The 22981-nt window shown below is 44.6% G+C and overlaps 1 protein-coding gene across 1 annotated transcript in view; it reads left to right on the top strand.

Annotated features, from left to right (window-relative positions):
- Window positions 1-2534: 2534 nt before the first annotated feature.
- Window positions 2535-22981, top strand: part of ADCY8 (adenylate cyclase 8) — a 190767-nt gene continuing 170320 nt past the window's right edge. Inside the window, exon 1 of the mRNA XM_032777553.2 lies at window positions 2535-5436. Coding sequence (XP_032633444.1) covers window positions 4537-5436 — 900 coding nt within the window. The 5' untranslated portion in view covers window positions 2535-4536. The remainder of the gene's footprint in view (window positions 5437-22981) is intronic.

The raw sequence follows: 22981 nt of genomic DNA, 5'->3' as shown, positions 1-22981 counted from the left end.
TCGACAATATCTAAAGGTCGCCCTTCCTGAAGAATCCCCGAGTGCTTTTACAAACCATGTAGCCTGTCTTGCAATCCTTACATAAGCAATTCCATAGAAGTCAATGAGATTACTCAAATGAGTAAAGACCATTAGAACGTAGCCTGCTTCACAACAGCAGAGAATGGGAATTTTGGCCAACTTCATTGGGTCAAACCTCTACTATGACCAAAATTATGGGATCTATAATGCTGACAAGGGTATGAGTTTTATTGCCTCCCTTAAACAAACAGGCCACAAGAATGAAAGAAGCAGGGTTACTATTCGAAGGCCCAATCCAAAACCCAATGAAATCAATGGAAAGATGCCCAATGAATAAATTCAGCTTTGGGTAGACTCAGAACAATTATGCTCCACAGAGGTGCTTGCAATTCTTATCAGCTTCAATAAAAAGTACAGGTGCTCAGCACCTGTGAAGTAGAGGCCCATAAATATTTGCAGGTACAATAAGCTCTTAATAATGCCATTAACTATGCTATTTCATACCACTAGAATTGGAAAATACACTGAGACAATCTAAATGAGAGAAGTTTCACCCCTGACAAATGAATGATCAAGGTTTTGTTCTAAAATATGCTTTCCTTATTCATGTAAATAATGCTGCTGACTTTAATGCATGAGTTGGCTCTTTACCACTGCCCGCAGCTGGAATACCAATTGTTATGCTTATTGCTGAAAACAGATGTGAGGCCTTTGTAGCAGCCTTAGCACAACTAACATGCTGGGAAGGGAGGGGGAAGCAAGTGACTATGGGGAGTAAACATGACCTTGTGCCATCCAGACTTGAGCTTTTTGCCGAAGCATGTGGTTTTGCAAGATGGAAGGTCTGGCAATCGTTAACTATTGCCATGTGAAATACAGCTGGTTAACTGATGGAAAACTACAGGCTGCAAAACTCCACACTTGACTTAGCTTCTGCTCGGCAGTTATTTTTCTGAACAAGCTCTGCAATACTAACAAATTGGATATAAAAAGAGGAAGAAATCTGAGCATGGTGGACACCAACCTTTGGACACCTCTCAAGTCCCCCTGCAAACAGAAGGCTGGCCACTGAACATATACTATCATCCACTCGAGACTGCCTCAAGGCCATAGATGACTCTTGCCTCTCCACAGCAGAGTAATATAGCACCCCAAATTACCAGATTCAGATTTACCCAGAGTCTTGAGCATAGGTGATAAGTGTGGGGGAATGCAGGATCAAGTGCCCTTCCCCTCCCTCCAATTTCTGCTTAGCCTGCCAGGGGGAAAGGGAGAGGGGCTCTGTCCTTCTCCTGCTGTGCCTGCCCCCTGGTTTTCTCAGCCTCTGTCCCTGGTAGCTGGGCCCAGAAGGGAGCGGAAGGGGCAGGACCAGCCACTTCTCATGCCAGCAACTCAGGGTTGCTGCCCTGTGAAGGGTGACAGCTGCCTGCTGGGGTGGTGGTGGTGGGTCACCCCCACCCATGCCCGGCTGCTGCAGACAGGGGACGAGTGAGCTAGAGTCTCCTCTCCCCCAGCATGTTTCAGCCCCTGACCCTGGCAGCTGGGCCCGGGTGTGGGGCGGTCCACCGCTGCTGCTGCCTCCCCAGCCAGGGTCTCTCAGGCAGCTGCTGTGCTGTACAGAGTCAGTGACCCGGAGTGGCCAGCTTCAGCTGCATAAGAAGCAGCTCTGTCCTGCTCCCCACCCAGGTCTGGCTGCCAGGCAGAGTGGTTGAACATCCAGGGGGAGGCACAGCGAAAGAAGGACAGAGCTCCCACCCCGCAATAACATGGGGCAGTGAGAGCATGGCAGTCCTGGCTGGACACAGGGCGGGGGGGAGGGGGTCACAGGGCAGAGGACACACATGGGCAGGTCACGTGTCCTCCCTTTTAGATTATGCTGGAGAGTAAATACAGTAGAAACTTTCAGTGAAAGCACTTTTGTTTGTCTGTTTGCATCAACTATCTATCAGCAAGACAGCCCTGTCCCCATTGATTTATTTCCTACCACTGCCTCTCAAAGAGTAAAGTTACCAGGACCTTTGGGTTCAGCAAAACCCCAGGTAACAACAGGATCTGACCCACAAAATGCAACCAACATTATAATATATTAATATATTAAGTTTACAATTAGAGAATTAATACATTAATAAAATACCATTAGAGAATTTACAGCTTCTTATATTACCTTCATATTATGCAGTTTTTGAACTGAAAAATGAGCATTTGGTTAAATCATATTATGATGTTTGCTCCTGTTTCCTTTGTTAAAATGTGATTTTTATACTGAGTTGAGTAGACTAGATGTGAGATCCCTTTTCTACTATGATTTGGGATATTATTATTATCAATCATAATAATTATGAGTCCATAGTTAAGATACCGCTTCTTATATTGAGTAGCAGTTTCATCCTCAGAGAGTCTCAATGGTTTTATTGGGATGATTCTTGGAATGACGTACTGCTCAATATGAGTACAGATATTATTTCTATGATGTCCCATTTGTTACACTCCCACTGCATATCAGTGTATTTTTCTATCCTATCTTCCTAAGAGTGTAATGATCTTCCATTCCAGTTCACCAAGCCCACTGCTCATCCAAGCTCTTTGTGAGGATTTTGTGAGTGTGTGGATACTCTGGATGGCTGTTGTAATATAAATAATAACTAGCCATTGACATCCTTCCTAAAACCTATTTATTCTATACGATGTCCACCAGAAGTGAGTTTAATAATGAGGAGGGGAAGCAGAAGTCACTGAGTCCTACCCACCTCTGGCTCTCCCAGTGCATGCTGATTTCTGTGTGCCTGTTCTTTACACTGCAGGCTCTTTTAGGGGAGTGGGGGGATGGGGCTGGCTCTCTTGATCTCTTCCCCCCATTGTCAGCACTTAACAAACACTTCAGTTCCGTTCCTTCAGTGCCAAAGAGAGTCAATGGCTGGCTTCCACAGCGCCTCTAAACCGAGCCGAGCCGAGCCAATCCAGGGCAGGTCCTGACTTGCAGCCTCTGCACTGGGGATGGTTCTGCTTTTGCTGGACAGAAGGGGAGTGCAATACACTAAAGCCTGACGTCACTGGGCATCAGCTGACCGTGCAGGGCTCTGCCTGCCTCTTCCAGGAGCAGCTGGAGCAGCAGCGGCAGCCCCGGCCACCGCAGCAGGGTCTTTACTCCGCTAATCCTGTCTATCCTGGGCGCTAATGCTCTCTGCGCTGCTGCTGCTAATGCCGGCCCGCGAGAATCGCTCCACTCCCTGCTCACCCTGCCGCCTGCCCGGGGGAGCCGCGCGCGCTGCAGGGCTCCTGCCAATCCCTGCCTGCAAGGACGGGATCTGGAGTCAGCCCAGGGGCACCGAGAGCTCATGAGTTTCAGCCTCGTCCACGCGGCCGCCAGCACTTTTCAGAGCGAGAAAACTCCGGCCCGGCTCTCTCCCGGCCGGGTCCCACACCTGGTCCGCGGCTGCCCCAGTCACCGCTGAGGGCAGCTGGCACTGCAGGCGCCCGGTCACGCCTCTGTCCCCGGCCCGTGGGAAGTGGCGGGGCCAATGGATGCTCGGAGGCTCGCCTGGAAGTCCCGCGGAAACAACCCGCGCTCCGAGGTGCTCCTCGCGGGGCCCTGAGAGTTTGGTTTGCTTTGTTCAGTGCCCCGCCATGGCTCCCGGTCCTAGTCTCGCAACTGGGGCGGGCGCCCTGTAACCCAGAGCGGCCATCCCAGCCGGACATGTGCTGCTGCAAGTCACCGCTCGCAGGAGAGAAAGAACAAAGTCCCGCTGGGCCGGAGTTGCGTTTTGCAGCCCGCACGGGAGGATGCTGCTGCTGCTGCCTAGCCAGGGATGCGGCCCCGCTCATTGCCCTGCCCGTCCCGTGCCCCGGGGCTGCCTGCCCCCCATTTCTAGGTTTCATGAATGACCTCGGCAAAGACTTTGCTGGGCTGTTTTGTTCTCCTCTCGCTTTTGCCCGGATGGCTTCTGCGGACCGGCGCCTTCGGGATGACAGCGGGTCAATGAGTCCCTCGCGCCCCGAATCCCGGGGAGAGTAACAGCAATACCCCGGGGGGGGAGGGGGCTGCATTGCCCAATCGGACCGCCGGGGCTGCAGATTCCGCGGGTGCATGTTACACCCCTCCGTGCTCCAGCTGCTGGTCCCTGGATGGGACCAAGGCTACTCCGTCCCCGGGACGTTGCCTCGCTGAGCCTGGAGGCGGGACGGGGCGGGGGGACTTTGCCGGTCCATGGGCCTCTCCTCCTCCTCCTCTCTGCGCTGCGCGGTGCCAAGCCAGACATCACAGCGGCGTGGCTGCACCTGCTAAAAACCAACCGGCAGCCGAGCTAACCAGCCCGCTTCCCTCCCCCGCCCAATAAACCAGCCCAGACTCGCGGCATGCAGCAGGGCACTAAGTCGGCTCTGCCAGAGGCGGCCGGCGCGCCAGGCATGGGGCGACCCGGCCCTGCCACCCTCCGCTAACCGCCCGCCTCTCGATGTGACACTCGCCCACCCCGGCACCCCCTCCTGCTCCTCCCCCGCCTCTGCCCCCCAGCCGCCATGGAGCTCTCCGAGGTGCGGTGCCTGAGCGACAGCGAGGAGCTGTACACCATCAACAGGACCCCCCCTTGCAGCGGCCGCGCCAGACCCCAGCGCCTGCTGTGGCAGACCGCGGTGCGCCACATCACCGAGCAGCGCTTCATCCAGGAGCAGAGCAGCAGCAGCGGGGGGAGCAGCAGCGGGGGCAAAGCCCTGGGCTCGCAGGACTCCTGCTGCCCCAACCACCACCCCCACCCGCACCCCGCGCGGCGCCCGTCCGAGCGCCACAACAACGGGGGCACCAAAGTCTTCCCGGAGCGCACCAGCAGCAGCGGGGACCTGGGCTTCCTGCACCTCGACTGCGCCCCCAGCAACTCCGACTTCTTCCTCAGCTGGGGCTACACCTACCGCGGGGTCATCTTCCCCACGCTGCGCAACTCCTTCAAGTCCCGGGACCTGGAGCGCCTCTACCAGCGCTACTTCCTGGGCCAGCGGCGCAAGTCCCAGGTGGTCATGAACATCCTGGACGTGCTGACCAAGCTGACTCTGCTGCTGCTCCACCTGACCCTGGCCTCGGCCCCCATGGACCCCATCAAGGGCATCCTGCTGGGCTTCTTCACCGGCATCGAGGTGGTGATCTGTGCCTTAGTGGTGGTCAGGAAGGACACGACCTCCTACACCTACCTGCAGTACAGTGGGGTGGTGACTTGGGTGGCCATGGCCACGCAGATCCTGGCCGCTGGCCTGGGCTGTGGCCTTCTAGGCGACGGGATCGGCTACGTGCTCTTCACCCTCTTTGCCACCTACAGCATGCTTCCACTGCCCCTTACCTGGGCCATCCTGGCCGGGCTGGTGACCTCCTTCCTGCAGCTCATCATGCAGCTGGTCATCCCTAGGCTGGCAGTGATTTCCCTCAACCAGGTACCTTCTTCATAACGTGGCAGCCAGCCTGCACTTCTGCCCCAGGATGTGTGGGGGGTGGGGGTATAATAGCCCCTTCTTTCTTTAGTCATTGAAATGTGCGTCACTAAGAGGAGAAGGACAAAGATAAGAGACATCGGTTGAAGTAGGAAAGTCCCCTGGCAGAGGGAGCATCGTTTGGGTTAGGCGTCTGAATTGGGGCAAGGGGGATGTAAAGGTGGGTTTGCTGAATTCCATCCCTCCCCCCCACATATTTCACTGGTGCCCCTTGAAACACTTTTTTGGAAGAGAGAGGGGGAAGTTGGGGCACCTGTCACTTCTCCCCTTCTCGCTTCAAGCGCTGAGCCAGTAGTTAAACACAGGGACTAGGAGGCAGCCATGCTGACGGCTCTTCCCAGCTGTGCTCTGATCTATGTCAAATCACTTCACTTGTTTTGTGTCTTTTGGGTTCCTCACTCTCACAATTACACACTACTTCCCAGGGGTGTTGGGTGTGTGGAGCACTTTGAGATGCTGGCATGGAAAGTGTTGTAGAGAAGTGTGAAATGTTATTAATTATTTTCTTTTCTATAAGAACATAAGAATACCCATATTGGGTCAGACCAATGGTCCATCTAGCCCAGTATCCTGTCCTCTGACAGTGGCCAGGGTCAGGTGTTTCAGAGGGAATGAACGGAACAGGGCAGTTATTGAGTGATCCATTCCACGTTGTCCAGTCCCAGCTTTTGGCAGTCAGATGCTAGAGATGCACATAGACTCTTGGCTAACAGCCATTGATGGACCTATCCTCCATGAACTTATCTAATTCTTTTTTGTATCCTGTTATAGTTTTGGCCTTCACAACAAGCCCTGGCAATGAGTTCCACAGGTTGACCGTGTGTTGCGTGTTGACTGTGTGTTGCATGAAAAAGGACTTCCTTTTCTTTGTTTTAACCTTCTACCTATTAATTCATTGGGTGACCCCTGGTTCTTGTGCTATGTGAAGGAGTAAATAACACTTCCTTATTTACTTTCTCTACACCATTCATGATTTTATAGAGCTCTATCATATCCCTCCTTAGCAGCTGCTTTTCCAAGCTGTAAAGTTAACCTCTCCTCATGTGCAATGAAACATCCGAGGGTCAGTGCTGAAGCCCATTGAAATAATGGAAAGACTCCCACTGAATTCAAAGAGCTTGGGATCCAGTTCTTAGGCAGCCATCCAAACAGTCAAACCACCCAACACTGGTTTGCTGGTAGAAGTGGATCTTCTTGGGTCAAACAGAAGTGTATTGGGCTGAGCGCTTTGAAGGACTCACTTGGGACAGGGAGTTTATTGCCTGGTGGAGGTTGTGTGTGCTGTTTTCTGGTTGACAGACCCCTTGTGGGACAAGCTCGGGCACGAAGGGGGGCTCAGTTCTGAAAATGTTAACTGCATAGGGGCAGGAAGGAAGGATAGAGAGAGTAAATTAAGGACTAATATTACTTAGCACTCCCATAGCCCCTTTTGTCCTGCAATTTCAAAATCACTTTACAAACACTAATGTACTAAAAATTGTGACATCCCGGTGAAACTGGGAAATCTGACATTTTGCTAAGCTTTTTTTCTCCCACTCACTGGGCAGCAATGCAGAACTCAGTCATTTAGATGCTCTTTTTCCCCCTTCTTAAATGTCATGAGTCTGTGCTCTCAGTATTTCAGATCAGATTATCATGTAAACGTGACTGATTAAAGTGGAGAGGAGAGGCAAGGCGGGAGTTAATCTCAGCCAGAGGAAAGCACAAAAATAGTGTCATTTTTCTTATTTGGAGATAGTATCTAGCCTCATTTGTGTCTTCTGCTGTTGTTGCCACATGACTGTAAGAGACATGCAAGTAGAAGGTGTGCACATTCTGACACTAGGAGTTTTGACTAGATGGGTCTCCTGGCAATCAGATGCCTCAAACCAGTCTCTTGGCAGCCAGTTGATTCTGCTTATGTCCTTTAGTACTACAACTGTTCCATTTTATTTATTTACCTTGACTTGCTGGTCACTGTGTGCACCTTTAGGAGCCTTGCCTTATTTCTGATTGCACTCATTTACTGTAACCGCTGGTCTGAGTGGCTGCCTTTGCTTGTTAATGTTTTTATGATTTAGATACAGGAGTGTCTTACTTGGCATTAGCTATTAGAATATGAACTAGTTGTGCTGAACTGTAAAGTCTTTGCTGCATAGAGTTAAATATATTACAAAAAGGAGTACTTATAACAATCAAAATAATTGTCTATAGTAGGTTTTAAAAAATTCCACCCCAATCCAGTTTGACTTACAGAAATATACTTTCATGATCTTTTTTTGTTATGAGTTATACTGTATAATCTGCTTCATGCATTTCAGTGCAGCTAACTAATCTTTTTTGAGGAAGGAAGGTCATTCATAACATAGACATGAGAGAGAGACCAATTATCCCTTCTATTTGAGAGCACAATACCTAGTCAGTTATATGAATGAAATGCTATTGAACCATGCAAAATGATAAACTACTTGCTATATGATTGTCTTTATGAACTAAAAATATAGAACCAGGTAATATTCTCCACACACTATTCCATACATGGGTCTTGTTTTACACCTTAACAGACCCAGTTATTTAAACTATCAAATTATAAATTGGTTCAGCACTTTTTTCTCCACTAGAATATTTGATTTGACCTGATCCTCCACCTCCCTGCCAGTGGAAAGGATATTAACATTTATTTGACATTTCACTTTTTTTTCTTTTTTCTTCTCTTTTTCTTTCCATCCCCTTTGTCCCCCCACTAAGCATTCTCCTCATGTAAGGGAATATAGAGATATATAAGAATATTATAGCTCTCCCTACCTCCCCACCCCCATCAAAAAATGTTTCCGAGAATACATAGTTCAGACTATTTTATCTTCTGACTTTGTATTAAAGTGGAGGAGGAATAGAATAGTAAGTAAAGCCAGCAGCTGGCAGGCGTGTGACCTCTGTTGACACTGGGCGCTCTCCTCTGGCTCTTGGTGCTGAACATCCTTTGCCTTTTTATTTTTGGATGTAGAACATTTTCATTTGGCTCCCTCTTGTGGTTTCTTGTTACTTCCAATAGCAGCTTCTCTCATCTCCCAGCTTAATTTGATATTCCATAGGCTTTCACTCTGCCAGTCCAAATGGTGGGCATGATCCTGCCAGGTGCTTAGAAACTCCTGCCAGGCACTGAATGCCCTCAGCTCCTGTGAAGTAAATGAGAGTTGGATGTGCTCAATATCCCCACAGAATTGGACCTATTGTCTACATGACAAGGCATAGTTTAGAATAAGTTTGCTGGTACTGCACTAAGACGCAATCAGGTACTGCACTAAGACAATGAATCGTAATTCAAATCACACTATCTACCTTGTACACTGTATTGATTTCTTTCATGGTAAAGTGAAGGAAGAGGAAACCATTAAACAATATTCATTGCATAAGAGCAGCACATTATAAAGTCGTAGTGATGTGATGGCTGCCCTATCATGTAGTTTAGAATAACTCGTATTGTTATTCTTAGCATGTCCACAATGAACGAGGCTCTGTACACTCACATGGGAAGATACAGCCCAAAGGGTCCCTTTGCACTGTTATAGCCATTTCCTTCTGAGGCTTCCAAAGCATTTTAAAATTATTCATGACTTAAGCCCCATAACACTATCAATATTATTTTACAGATAGGTGCAGATAGTTTAAATGACTTGCCCAAGGTCAGACATTAAGTCTGTAGGAGAATTCAGTTATCCTGATCTTCCAGATAAAACTGTCTCTTTTATCATATGGTTTATTTTACCCAGGTTGTAAACATCAGATTCTCTGACCCCTGACTATTGAATAATATTACATGCAGTGTTGTTGCAGCTGTGTTGGTCCCAGGACATTAGCAAGACAATGACAGTGAGACAATACAAGATAAAATAAAAATTAAAGTTAGTACCTCGCCCATGTTGTTTCTCTAATAATGTTATGGAAGCTGTAATAATTTAGCCATCTGGATAGACAGGAAGGTATGTAGCTACCTAAATTAGACCAGCTACATTAATTAAAATATGCTGGGAATGATAGAAAAAACAGAGGGTGAAATTCTGAGTTTTTCTGGAAGTAGGAGTTTTTCCATTGACTTAAATGGGGATTTCATGCAGGGAAAATATTGCATACAGTACTGAATACAATAGCATGGTCTATATTAGCATAGCTAGTTAATTAGCTTATCCAGTAGTATCCATGTGGACAATGGGTCTGATTCTTTTCTTACTCATACTGGTGTAAATCAGGAGTAACTCCATCAAAATAATGACGTTATAGTGGTGTAAGAGGGAAGTCAAGTAGCGTGTGTTCTGTTTTCTCTTTATTCTAATTAATTACATTTGTTATTGAGAAGCATATACTCAGATGCAGCTGAAAGTCCTCAGTAATATTGAACATCAGACGCACAGAGCTTGCCTTTTGGGGTATCTGTGTTTTTTGTTATTGAAGGCACACATTTTAATGCACATAAATATTGCCCACAGTTCACCATTTTCTCCAATGGTCATTTTCAAGAGGTTATGTGAATTTCCCTCCACGGCTGTTCCAAAATATTATTTAATCTATGATTTACTGATAACACTTTTAGGGAGCAAGGGGAGGAGGGGAGGAAAAGAGAGAGAAGTGAAATGAGAAATGAGATTAAGAAAACAAAATTAGCTCTACTCAGGTCCAGTTCTGCAAGGTGCCCAGCACCTATTGGAAGATTCTGAGAATTCTCATCTCCCATTAACTTCCAGTTGGGAGTGCTGAGAACTGTACAGGCAATGTTCAATATGTGCCAAGGTGAAAGCTCACAGAGAGGGTCTGATCCCGTAGTCCTGGTGAAGGCAAAGCTTCTGTTGACTTACCTAGGAATTTTCCCTGAGTAAGTATTGCAAGATAGGGCTCAAAATCCTTACCCCATTAAACACAGAACTCTCATTTTTATATGCTTTTTATTTTATTCGGTCAGCTACTGTGATGTGGTGAAGTTTGCTGGAAACATTCCTATAAATGAATTCCCAGAGAGTGTCTGTTTGTATTGTATTTACGATTGTGTTTTCCTCTATTGGATTATAAAATATAAAGAGTAAATTATCTGCGTCAGGAATATAGAGAAGAATAAACAATTCACTGCATTTTATATTAATATACAATATAGGCAAATGATGCCATAGATATGAATTCTGATAGGCTGCAAGATAATCATGTAAGCCATGTACATAAACTGGATTTTTATGCTCCACTCCTGCAGCCATTGCTCACATAAGTCAATGAGCCTACCCATGTGAGAAATAGCTACTCAAACTGATGGCTTGGAGGATCAAGTCTAAATTATGTACATTAAACAGGGCTTTTAAAAAGAGTTAAGGAACACTACCAAGATTAGTTAGACCTGAAATTTGATCCTTGTCTTAATAAATCTCTTTGCAGAGGCTATGCAGTTCTTTATGTTTATATGGTTGGTTTTTTTCCAGACATGTTTCAGAGTTATTATAAAAAAAAGATGACAAATAGCAACCTTACAATAACAAACTAGCATACATGTGTAACGGTGCTAAAAGATTTTGTAAACACATTCCACCTTCATTATTTCCAATAATTTATTGTTGATATCAGTGTGGGAATTTTGCCACATACCTTGGCAGTATCCTTTGAAATATTTTAGTCTAAAATTGCTTTAAAGACCAATTTGAATTTGAAAGTCAGAAAACGATTAAACTGTTTCACTCTTTAGCCCTAAAGCCTCCTTCATAGCACAATTTACAGTCAAGTTTTACTGCCATTTTTTACCTGGGGTGAATTATAAACTGACTGTATTTTTTTAGATTGGATTATGAAGTTGTTTCTTTTTATATCCAGATGGGTATCAGTGGGTCAAAGCATAATTAGATTAGAACTGGATATACTTTTCTCTGAAGCAGCTGCAATAATGTGCTACATAGGACGAATGCATTAGTCATATTTACAATTTGATGATTGATTGCATTTTGAGAGTTCATCAGAAATGGAGTAATCCAAGCAGAACATGGATGAAGCCTGTTTTTATCACTGAGCTTTATCACTGAGTTTCAGACAACAGCAGATGGGTGCACTTGTCCTCAGGGGAGGTTAGTATGATCATTTTGATAGAATATTGTCAAAATCGCTCTGATGGTGATTTTTTCTGCCATGATCAAAACATGGGGATGTGCTGGTTTGGCCAAAATAGCAACTTCCAACAAAAACCACTTGCCTGCTAGCATAATGCACCAGGGTAGTTACTGATCATGAATGGATTGAGTTGGCACGGTCTTTTTTCAGATATGCAAGAGATTAAAGGAGGGTAGCATCCCCATACTCTCTCCTGTATTCTTGCCTGCCCAGCCTCTGAATCTGGCCATGGCCTGGAAGGAGGAATAGCTGCAGCTATTCAACTGATACTTCCCTCTGTAAGCAAGTGGGAGGAGAGGAAGCCCAGGGGTGGGAGGAGTTTGGGCTCTTCCCCCATCGCTACAAGAGTAGTTGGCAAGGCACACATTGGAGTAAGCTGTTGTATGGAATGGGGTTTCCAGAGCAGGGGAGCATGGTTCTCTGAGTTCTTTGGTCTGCTCCTGGTGCAGTATAGCTACCTACTCAGGGCAGACTGTGATATTACAATCTAGCCCAGTGCCAGGGGCGCATGTGCAAAATATGTCAGTTATTTGTACAATGTATACTTGAACATTTACAGATCGATTCCAATCTCAGTTACACTGATGTAAGCCAGGAGTAAATGCGATCAGTCTGGCGTGTAGGGCCTGAACCAGAGAGATGCTAACACTCCCCATACCCATTGATTTGCTGGCATTCGGCATAGCTTGGAGCCATGCCCAAAGGGGTCTTGCTAGGTGCTAAATGAACGGAAGGCACTTAGCAGTTTGCATAGGGGCCTGATTAAAGCCCATTGAGGTTAATGGAAAGTCTCACATTGACTTCAGTGAGCTTTGGATCAGAGTTTAGGATTGATTTTGATTTAGGAAAACCAGCATGATTACTCAGCATTTCTACAAAATGTTACAAGTACATTCCAGGTTAAGGCACTGATTTATGTTTGGAAATCTGCTCATTCTGCCATGTATTGGTTTGCTCTGATTTCAGTCATTTGGAATAAATTATGTCAATCTTATTTTTATAAACACCTGAATCTATATCTGATGATGCAGATGCGCTGCTGCCTAAACTGTTAAGAGAGCAAATGAAGAAGCCATTACCATGTTGCACAATGCTAACAACAGAAACATACTGTCACCTGCTGTCACAATAACTTTTCATCATGCAAGTTTTGTTTATAAGCAACTATTTTAAGAAGTCCTTGAATTTCATTGGCATTTCATTTGCCAGCTTCTCCTGCTGCAGGGTTTCACACAGTTAGCCTAGCAGGAAAGACTCAGACTTTAAGGCCAGAGAAACCATCATAAACTTTACAGGTCACAGACCCTCATTCACCCAGCCCATAACCACTGTCTGAGTTACTGCAGTCCTTTTGTTCTTGACAAATCTATGCTGGCTATTTCTTATAAAACTATTTTTCGCTAGGTGCTTACAGACTGATTGTTTTTAATAATTGAGAGTGGGGCTGCTGAGTAGTTTAATTAACCACTACTGCAATGAGGCATTCTGAGAAACCACTGAAGCATTTAAGTGCAGCAACAGCCATTTTATCAGCTACTGCAAAAAACTGCTTTCCTTGCACATAATCCAGAGGGTTTAGGGCTTTATTTGTTTGTCTTCTCATCCTCGTGCTCTTAGTATTAATTTAATTCATATTTTCTACCTGTTTTGAATTATGAATCTGAATGCAAAGTGAACATGATTTGATCATTGTATCTACTGCAATTTTTTATTTTTTACCTGATTTTTTCCCCATTGTTTTACAACTTCATATGCCAAAGTATGTTCTTTTCCTTAGACACCCTACATTGTTTCTAAATTCATAGTCCTCTTGGAGTTAGAGGGTACAATCAATGGGAGCCTCTAACGGGGCCAGGATTTCACCAAGAATACTTTCGATTTTTCTAAACAAGGGCAGAGAGAGAGAGAGAACTGCAGTATTTACACAAAAACAACGAGGAGTCCTTGTGGCACCATAGAGAGTATTTACGCAGCTATCCTTGTTCATATTGTTAGAAGAGATTTGCATCACCGACACATTATTATTCCTCCTTTTCTCCAATCTCTGCTGATTTACTTAGGTGGTCAGTTCTTCAGGGCAGGCACTATCTCTTTGTTCTGTGTTTGTTCTATGTTGATCCATGACTGGGGCCTGGAGGCATAACCACACACAAATAATTAATAATAATTTGGTAAGTCTTTCTATGAATAAGAGACATAGTGTGGAAAATATTTATAAAATACTATCTACCTTACATGTGCAACAAAGAGATTAATTAAAGAAAGAACTATTTGTTTTCCCATCTCTGTTACTCAAACAAATGAAGAAAATCTATATCGGATGTGATTGCCTTTGTCTTATGTATAGGGCCCTACCAAATTTATGGCCAGAAAAATGCACCACGGACCATGAAATCTAGTCTCTCCCCATGAAATCTGGTCTTTTGTGTGTTTTTACCTTATGCTATACAGATTTCACGGGGGAGACCAGCGTTTCTCAAAGTGGGGGTCTTGACTCAAAAGGGAGTTGCAGGGGGTGGCAAGGTTATTTTAGGGCAGTCACAGAATTGCCACCTTTACTTCTGTGCTGCCTTCAGAACTGGATGGCTGGACAGTGGCAACTTTTGGCCAGGCACCCAGCTCTGAAGGTGGCACCCCACCACCAGCAGCACAGAAGTAAGCTTGGCAGTACCATACCATGCCACCCTTACTTCTGCGCTGCTGCCTTCAGAGCTGGGCAGTTGGAGAGTGCTGGCTGCGGGCCCAGCTCTGCAGGAAGCAGCGTAGAAGTAAGGGTGGCAATACCATACCTGGCCATCCTTACTTCTGTGCTGCTGCTGGCGGCGGCTCTGCCTTCAGAGCTGAACTCCCAGCCAGCAGCCACTGCTTTCCAGCTGCCCAGCTCTGAAGTCAGCACCGCCACCAGCAGCAGTGCAGGAGGAAGGTTAGCAGTACCACAACCCCCCTACGATAACCTTGCAAGCCGCCCACAGCTCCTTTTTGGATCAGGACCCCTGCAATTACAACACTGTGAAATTTCAGATTTAAATAGCTGAAATCATGAAATTTATGATTTTTAAAATCCTATGACCGTGAAATTGACCAAAATGAACCGTGAATTTGGTAGGGCCCTACTTATGTGAAAGTATATCTAATGGGTATCAGTGTTAATAATTTGTATCTATAATGTATGTACACATCCTTAGAGACTTCTAATCATTATAGAGATCATTCCAATACGTATCAAATCTAATTTATTATGATAGACATTTGTGGTCTTGTATGGGAGGTATCGGTATCTCATGCACGCTCCAACCAGGGACTGGGAATCAAGATTTCTGGGTTCCACTCCTGAATTTGCCACTGCCATGCTGTGTGTGTGGCCTTGGCAAGTCTCTTTACCTCTCTGTATCTCCATTTACAAACATACATATAAATGCATCTTTCAGGGTGCTGTAAGGGTAAATAATTAATGTTTTTGCAAAGTGCTTTGAGAACTTCATGACAAAGGTATTATGTAAGTGCCAACTCTTATTATTACTTTGTTGACTACACAAAGTTATTCTCATTCTCTGCACCTCATTGTTACCTTTCATTCAAACATATCAACCTTCCACAACAAAGAGCAGGAAGAACTACTCACTGTTCACTGTCAGCAGTCATTAAGATAAGAATGTAGTGAGAGTGATTTCAGAAAAAATGTTTACATACGACCTTGTTTTTTATAAAGCAGATCGGATTATGTAGTGATGGATTTTCTCCTTTAAGGACCTTGTACTCTTTTACACCACAGCCACTTTACACCCCCATGGCACTGCTAGAGGCCATAGAATGGGAGTAAACTACTTATATGTCCACTTTAATGCCTCTTTACATAGCCAGAGCTCATTAGTGTAAATGAGGATTTGGCCTTTGGAGTGCAAAGTTTACATTTCCCTGGATGAATCGTCTGAAATTCTATTCATAATGTTTTTAATCTCTTCTTTATTTCTCCATTTGTTGATTAACTCTATGAAAAAGCCCCTCCCCTTCAGAAAATAAGATCTTAAATAAAACAAAAATCAATCGTTCCTATCAAAGATGGCATGGCACTTTCAAGCACAAAATTCAGAGATTTTGAGAAACTGTTTGTGTCTGTTTAAAGCACCATTGCTTATGTCAGTTACTTGTCTTCCCTTTCCAACTGCACTGTGTAGCTAAAGCAAGATGGCATAGTTAAAATTAAAAATGCAAATCTTAACTGTTCCCACAGCAATGGTAACTGGGCTGCATTGCCCATATGTAGTATTTTCTATTTGTCTTTTTCTTGTTAAGGACTCAAGCCTTCTACCATTGAAAGTCAATGGCAAAACTCCCATTGTCTTCAAAGGTTTCAGGATTGGAACTATAGTTTTATTTTAAATGAAATCTTGAAATTTGAAGAAAAGAGCTAAACGCAACAAAAAATATGGAGTGATGCAACTTTGAAGAAGTTGTGATATTTTTCATGTTATTGCCAATGTAAATTCAGCTTTTGGGTTGATAATGTGGGTAGGGATTTACTGTATTTGTTAAAATGAAATGGTTACAATCTGCTTCCTATAAAGCATCCCCCATAGCCAACTGAGAATGGCAGCCCTGGTGCTTGCTAAGCTGGAAAAGATCATGTGCAATGTTATCACTCCCTGTGTAATGACACAAAGCAAATGAGGCTTCAGTCTTCTTCTAAAAAATCTAAATATGCCTATTAAGCATGCTCAGAATTGATTTTCTTCGATAGCTTATAACTTTCTTTTCTGCCAGAAATATACTTGTCCCTTTGTTGTTAAGGAATATTTATATGTACATTTTCAAACTTCAGCTATATTTTTTGGTTAGTGCCCTATAAAAAATACCTCAAGTAGCAGCCTAATATTACTCTCAAATTGTATATTTAATGATGGCTGTGATGGCAACCTAAGACATTTTAGAGTGGAGTTCTCCTCTGGAAAGTAACTTCATAGACGTAGCATTGGGGGTTCCTGTTTATTGTCTGTTAGTGATTTCCACCTCATGGTCCAGATCAGTGGGATTGCTCAGGTATTTAAAATTATGCACTTTTACTGGATTGGTGTCTTTCCGAATGGCAAAGTAACTGCCAACCCTACAAATTCAGTGTGAGATCTGGAAGTGAAGCCGGGTCCTTTCCTTCCCAACCATCTGCAAACCTTGTTGCCTTCAGTGGATTTGCACGTGTAAATAAATGGCAGTTATTAAATAATCCTGTTGGTGAAGCACAAGAAGGAATAGAACCCTTTTACTGTTTACTATCTGAGTTTTTTAAGAGGAGTAAAAAGCAGTAAAAACATTTTGTCACTAAGCTCAGACTATTCGACCCTGAAAATACATAATAAATAGATCTGCTGAATAAGAAAGTGTTAGGTTTACATAGACAAGGTGTGTGAGGTAATATCTTTTATGGTTTAGCTTCTGTTGGTGAGAAAGACAAGCCTTCACTCTAGAACCTTGCTCTGAGACCCTAGGCTTATGGGCAGACAGAGAGGTTCTGCGCACTGCCCCCACCCCCAGCGCCGGCTTCGCAGCTCCCATTGGCTGGAAACCATGACCAATGGGACCCTGCAAGGCAGGGTGCAGTGTCTCTCTGGCTCCGCATGTGCCTAGGGGCTGCAGGGACCTGGAGGATGCTTTCTGGGAGCTGCAGTAAGCGCTGCCGGGACCCTAACCCTGAACCCCAACTTCCTGCCCAGCCCAGAGTCCCTTCCTGCATCCCAAACCCCTCGTTCCCAGCCCCACCCCAGAGCCCACACTCCCTGCCAGAGACCTGACCCTCCAACACCACAATACCCCAACCTTCCACAGGAAGCCTTCTCCCAGCACCACTGAACCCTTCATTTCTGCCCCACCCCCAGCCCAGAGCCCATACCCCCCACCCTGCACTCCAACTCCCTGCCCCAGCCCGGTGAAAGTAAGTGAAGGTGGGGAAGAGCAAGCAACGGAGGGAGGGGAGATGGAGCTAGCAGAGGACAGGGCTTTGGAGAAGGCGTGAGGTGGGTGCGGGGCCTTGGGAAGAGGCAGGGCAGGAGTGTTTGGTTTTGTGTGCTTACAAAGTTGGCACCCTACACAAATCAAGTGTCTTTATTGAGTGTCTTTATTAAGACTGTGATTTTTAGGGTCAAGCAACATTGTGGATTTAAGCTCCCAGGGTCATCCTTTGAAGGTGGTGTGCATGTTTCCATTGAAGATGAGGACTGAGAGGTCAGATATGGAGTGATCATTTTCTTGAAAATGGTGCTTTTGGCTTTTGTCATTTTTCTACGTGAGAGCATAGTGATTGTGTGGTTTCACCCACATACTTGTTATTGGGGTGCACTGGATGAGCTACACTACATGTTGTCAATAGGCGTGTGTAGGACCCATGGATCTTGAAAGGTGTGTTGGGGCATAGGCATGTATTGATTACCATAGCAATGGTGATACGTCAGCATGCTCTTTAAGGCCTTAAAATACAATTACATTTGGAAAAAGGACTCAGCAAAAATGACATTGTGGTGTTTATTCTTTCTCTGTTACTTGCTTTCCGATCAGATTAATTATCTTTACACATCAAAATGATATTGGCTGTTTTCCTAAAGTTTGTGTGTACCTAGGGAGAACTGATAGGTGCAATATAAAGATTGAGAATAAATACATTAATTAATAAACACACTGTTTTTCTAATTACCATTGCTACAAACTCAAGCTGGAATCTGGAAATGAAGCTATATTTTTTATGCCACCAGTAATAAAGATCCTGTAATTCGAAACTTCATGTTGTGCAGTGAATTGTGCTGAATTCTATCATCAGCTTCCTTTACAGAAGTCAGCAACGTGCCTTCTCTAAGGGAAGCACTGGCTATCTCCATTAGCAGTGGATTCCATTGCAATGGACCCTGCTAACCTTCACCATCTATGCAGCATATGTAGGATATGGACCCAGAATTCAATTTGTGGCACAAAGTGTTCTCAACTCTCATACCTCAAGGAAGGCAGTGTTTGTGACTCCAGAATTTGCTTGGTGGAGATATCTAGTTTAGTTCAAATCTGCTGATTTACTCCACAAAGTAACATGAAGTTTGAAGATAGCCTGGCTCAACCTTTAATGAGAAATTATCCCACAGTATTGTTGGTGATGCAAAAAGAGGGTAGGATCCAGCTGGTTCTTCCATAACACTAATGATAGATTGCTAAAAGTAATGAAATGTTCTGTTCAGTAAAGTCAGCAGGTACTGTAGAATGCAAAGAAACTGCAGGGATCAAGTATGCCAAATAAGCAGAGGCCATTTTTACACAGTCACATTTTTTTTTATTTTATCACAAACTCACTTTAATTCTTTCTTGTGCTGAGTTAATAAAAATCCACCCAGTTCCAATGCCACACAAAGCTGCAAAATTTCATAGCCCTATTCTAACTTTAATAATCTCATTAATGTACATTGCTTTGTATATGACCACAGATCATGTTCTTTATTGCAGATGTCATTCAGTAGACTAGCAGAACATGTATACACAAGTTTGAGTAAAGAACAATAAGGTAGAATTTTTACTGTTTCTAATTAAAGCTTTGACTCATCAAGATACTTTAAATACATGCATAACTTTAAGCATATGAGTTGTCTTGTTGAAGCCAGTAGGACTTGAGCTGGCAAAGTATTTTTGGCAAATAGTAAATTCACTGAAATATTAATTTTTCAGGACATCAAAACCATTTGCAAATTCAGGTTGATTTCAGCAACTAGTTTCAGCTTCAAAAAACTGATTTTTTGATAAAGCCAAAACCTGTTTGTTTCAGCTACTTTGAAATGTTTCATTTTGACTTTCTGTTTCAAAATGGTGGTTTGTTTTGGTATTTAACCCAAAACAAAATGAAAAAACAAAAACTTTTGTTTTCAGTCAAATAAATAATTTTGTTTGACTCAAACCAAATTCTTTTTAATTGTTAGGTGTTCTTTTTATTTTTTTTTATTTTTTGTTTTGGGCAAGAAAAGCAACAAATAATAATCAATTTTGGTGTGAACTGAGCCTTCCCCCCCACCCCCAATTTTCCACTTCGGTCCCCCCAACCAAAACATCATTTATTGCTCAACTCTAGATTGACCTACTCATGTTCTTAAAAATATGCAGAAGCCTATGGGACTTTTATAAAAATAACAGAAATCTTAAAATGTAGATAAAAATGGCCTTGAATAAGATTCATAGCTGCTCTACCTCTTGTCTTGCAGCTGGGGATCACCTAGGTACCAGCCAAGATCTCCTGCAGCTAAACATGCCCATTTGTCAGGGAATCTAGAACATGGGTTGGGGTGGGGAACTTAGGAGCAGTTATGGAGACCCTACACCACTGGCAGATTCTTCTGTTTCGAAGAAATTCTCTTGGAACTGGAGCCACTGGGTCTAAGGCTGCTTTATGTCACTGGAGCTGTGGAAGCATCCTTGTGGGCCGAGCATCTGGCCCACTTTACACAGGTATAAGTGACTACAAGAGATGCCAAGACGTTGAGAACTGGCTTTTCCTTGTAGCTCAATGAATATAAAATGCTCCCCATCTTGTCTAAATAAACTGAGACTCTTAGCAGGAGCACAGAATTGTAATTCAGGCAGCATATTGGCTAATGTTCTCTTCAGGAACAATAAACTGAGACCTTGTTGGGATATGCTTTTATAATTTTTTCATCACGTGAAGGGCAGTTCACTCATTCAGCAACATGCCTTAATTTCCAGAGCACAAATACACATAAGCACGGTTCAGAACAACGATGTAAAATTCTTCTGATTTAATAAAGGATTTTCAAGGGAGCTATCTACCAGCTCCTGCAATCCTGGAATCTGGCTGTAATGATGAATACTTTGGGAGTTCAGGCCTTTTGGGAAAATTTTCAAACTTATTCTGAGGACATTGTTATAGAACCAGGGAACCTCTGGAACTGAAAGCAAGAATCTCTACAGCCTGAGGTGAAGGGCCAGCTTCTGCCCCAATGAACTGTAATAAAGACATATCTACACTGCATTGTAAATCCAGGTCTGTGGGATCCAAGCTTGTGAACTCAGTGTTTCCAAGCCTATACTTGAGCAGCCACACTGGATTGTAAACCTGGGTTTACAGTTTCTGGGCCCAGGTTTCACAGCTGTGCTAGTGCGTCCACACTGCGCTACTCAGACCTTCTGACTCAGGTCTTCAACTTGAACTGCATCAACACTGCAAAATGATGGGGCTCGGCCCTAAGTCACAACAGGAGTTGGTCTCAGGCCCACCCCACGAGGTGGTTCTAGGACCCACGTCCTGCATGAAAGCTGATCAGAATCAGACAGTTTTGTGTGTGGATGATAGTGGGGTTTGGGCTCAAGCCAGAGTCTGAGCCCAAGTTTACAAGGCAGTGTAGGCATACCCTAACAGAATCACATCCTCTGTGGATCAAGCACCAAGAGGCACACATAACACATTGACCAATGGGCTAAAATTGTTCTTTATGTTATTCTTTTACTAGAAATATTTCAAAAGTGCCAACCACCCTCCCTCTGATAATCAAGCCAACCTTCAAAGTGTCTCAGAGAGAGTGGCCAGATGTCCCATTTTATAGGGACAGTCCTGATTTGGGGGGTGGGGTGTTGTGTTCTTATACAGGCACCTATTACCTTCTACCCCGTCCTGATTTTTTATACTTGCTATCTGGTCACCCTAGTCTCAGGTCAGGAAGCCAAAACTTCCAGTATGCAAAATCACCAGTCACTTTGGAAAATGTTGGCTGTAATATTCACAGTTGTCTAAGTTAACAATCACACAGATAAGAGGGATCTTCCATTGTTGTACGCAGTGTTGTCATAGCTGTGCTGGTAAGACAAGCTCTCTCACCAATGGAAGTCAGTCCAATAAAAGATAATACCTCACTGACCTACTCGCAGAGAAGAGAGGCAACTACAACAGAGCCTGATGCCTCTGGGATCCCCTGTGTATGGCCTGCTGGGAAAATGGAAGGTTGCGCCTGTTTAGACCCCCTCCTGCCATCCCCTGCTGGCTTAGAGGGGTTGAGAGAGGGAGCCTGCCCTGCTGCATCTGGCCTAATCAGCAACAGGAGCTGCCGCTCCATTGCCTGCTCCCACACGAGGTTATTGGGAGATGGGGTCAGAGGGGCAGTGGAGGGAGTTTGGGCAGAGGAGGCTTGTGGAGGGGGGCAAGAGTTACATGGGGAAAATTGGAGAGATGGGAACAGTACAGTCTGGTGCTGGGGAATCGGGGAGAAATACAGGGGGACCTTGGATAAGGGCAATTGAGAGGAACTAGAGGAAGGGAAACAGAGGGAAAGATGGACAAGGGGGAGACCAGTAAGGTAATGAGCTTGGGTGCGGGGCCACCACAGGCAGGGACTTTGGGTTGAGGTTTTGGTACAGGAGTATTGGGGATAGGGTAACAAGTGCAAAGGGGGTTCTTGAGGAAATTGGACAGGTAAAAAGTGATCTGGGGGGAAGCAAAAGGTGTGGTGGGAAAACTGGGAGGGTAGCAGGGAAGGAGAAGCAGAGTAGTTGAGAGACTTGGAGGGAGGGTCAAGTATCAGAGGGGTAGCCGTGTTAGTCTGGATCTGTAAAAGCAACAGAGAATCCTGTGGCACCTTATAGACTAACAGACGTTTTGGAGCATGAGCTTTCATGGGTGAATACCCACTTCATCAGATGCATGTAGTGGAAATTTCACCCATGAAAGCTCATGCTCCAAAACATCTGTTAGTCTATAAGGCTCCACAGGATTCTCTGTTGCTTTTGGGGGGAGGGGAGCTCTGTAGGAGACCTCAGGGACACCTGACAAGAGGGAAGCAGAGACTGGGAAGGCAGCTGATGATGGAAAGGCAGAGCCTGGGAACTGGAGGGGGAGGGATCAGGGAGACAGAGTGAAGAGAGGTGAAGACATAGATTAGCTGGAGAAGGATGGGGTATGCAGAGCAAAGAGGGAGGATGAGACATTTTGAAAGACAGAGTCGGAGTATCTGAGGGACTGAGAGAGAGAGAAGTAGAAGTTTAGTGCATGTCAGAGTTATTATGGGTATATGTTTTTGAGAGACCTGGGGGCAGAGGAATATTGGGAGAGGCAGAGAGAGATGGGGACTTTGCACGGCAATGAGGAGGGGAGTGGAATGCTAAGTACTTTTGAGCTTTAGAGCTAGATCTTAGAGCTAGAAACATTTCTGTGTAACATTATAAATACAGTGTCCAGCTCTTCAGCAGGGGAAGGCTAGTGCTGCTGGTCCTCTTTGTTCACAAACTGACATATGGTGCCATGGAAGCATCAGTGGACCAGAACTAAAATTATCACTGCTGGACCCAGAAAAAGGTCATTTGGGGATAAATTCCACATTTGAAGGAAAAACTTGCTTTTCTTTTTAGAACTGGT

The sequence above is a fragment of the Chelonoidis abingdonii genome, chromosome 2 (genome assembly GCF_003597395.2).
Source record: "Chelonoidis abingdonii isolate Lonesome George chromosome 2, CheloAbing_2.0, whole genome shotgun sequence".
Taxonomy (NCBI): Eukaryota; Metazoa; Chordata; order Testudines; family Testudinidae; genus Chelonoidis; species Chelonoidis abingdonii.
The sequence above is the reverse complement of the archived record's forward strand: the minus strand, read 5'-3'. Positions and strand labels throughout refer to the sequence as shown.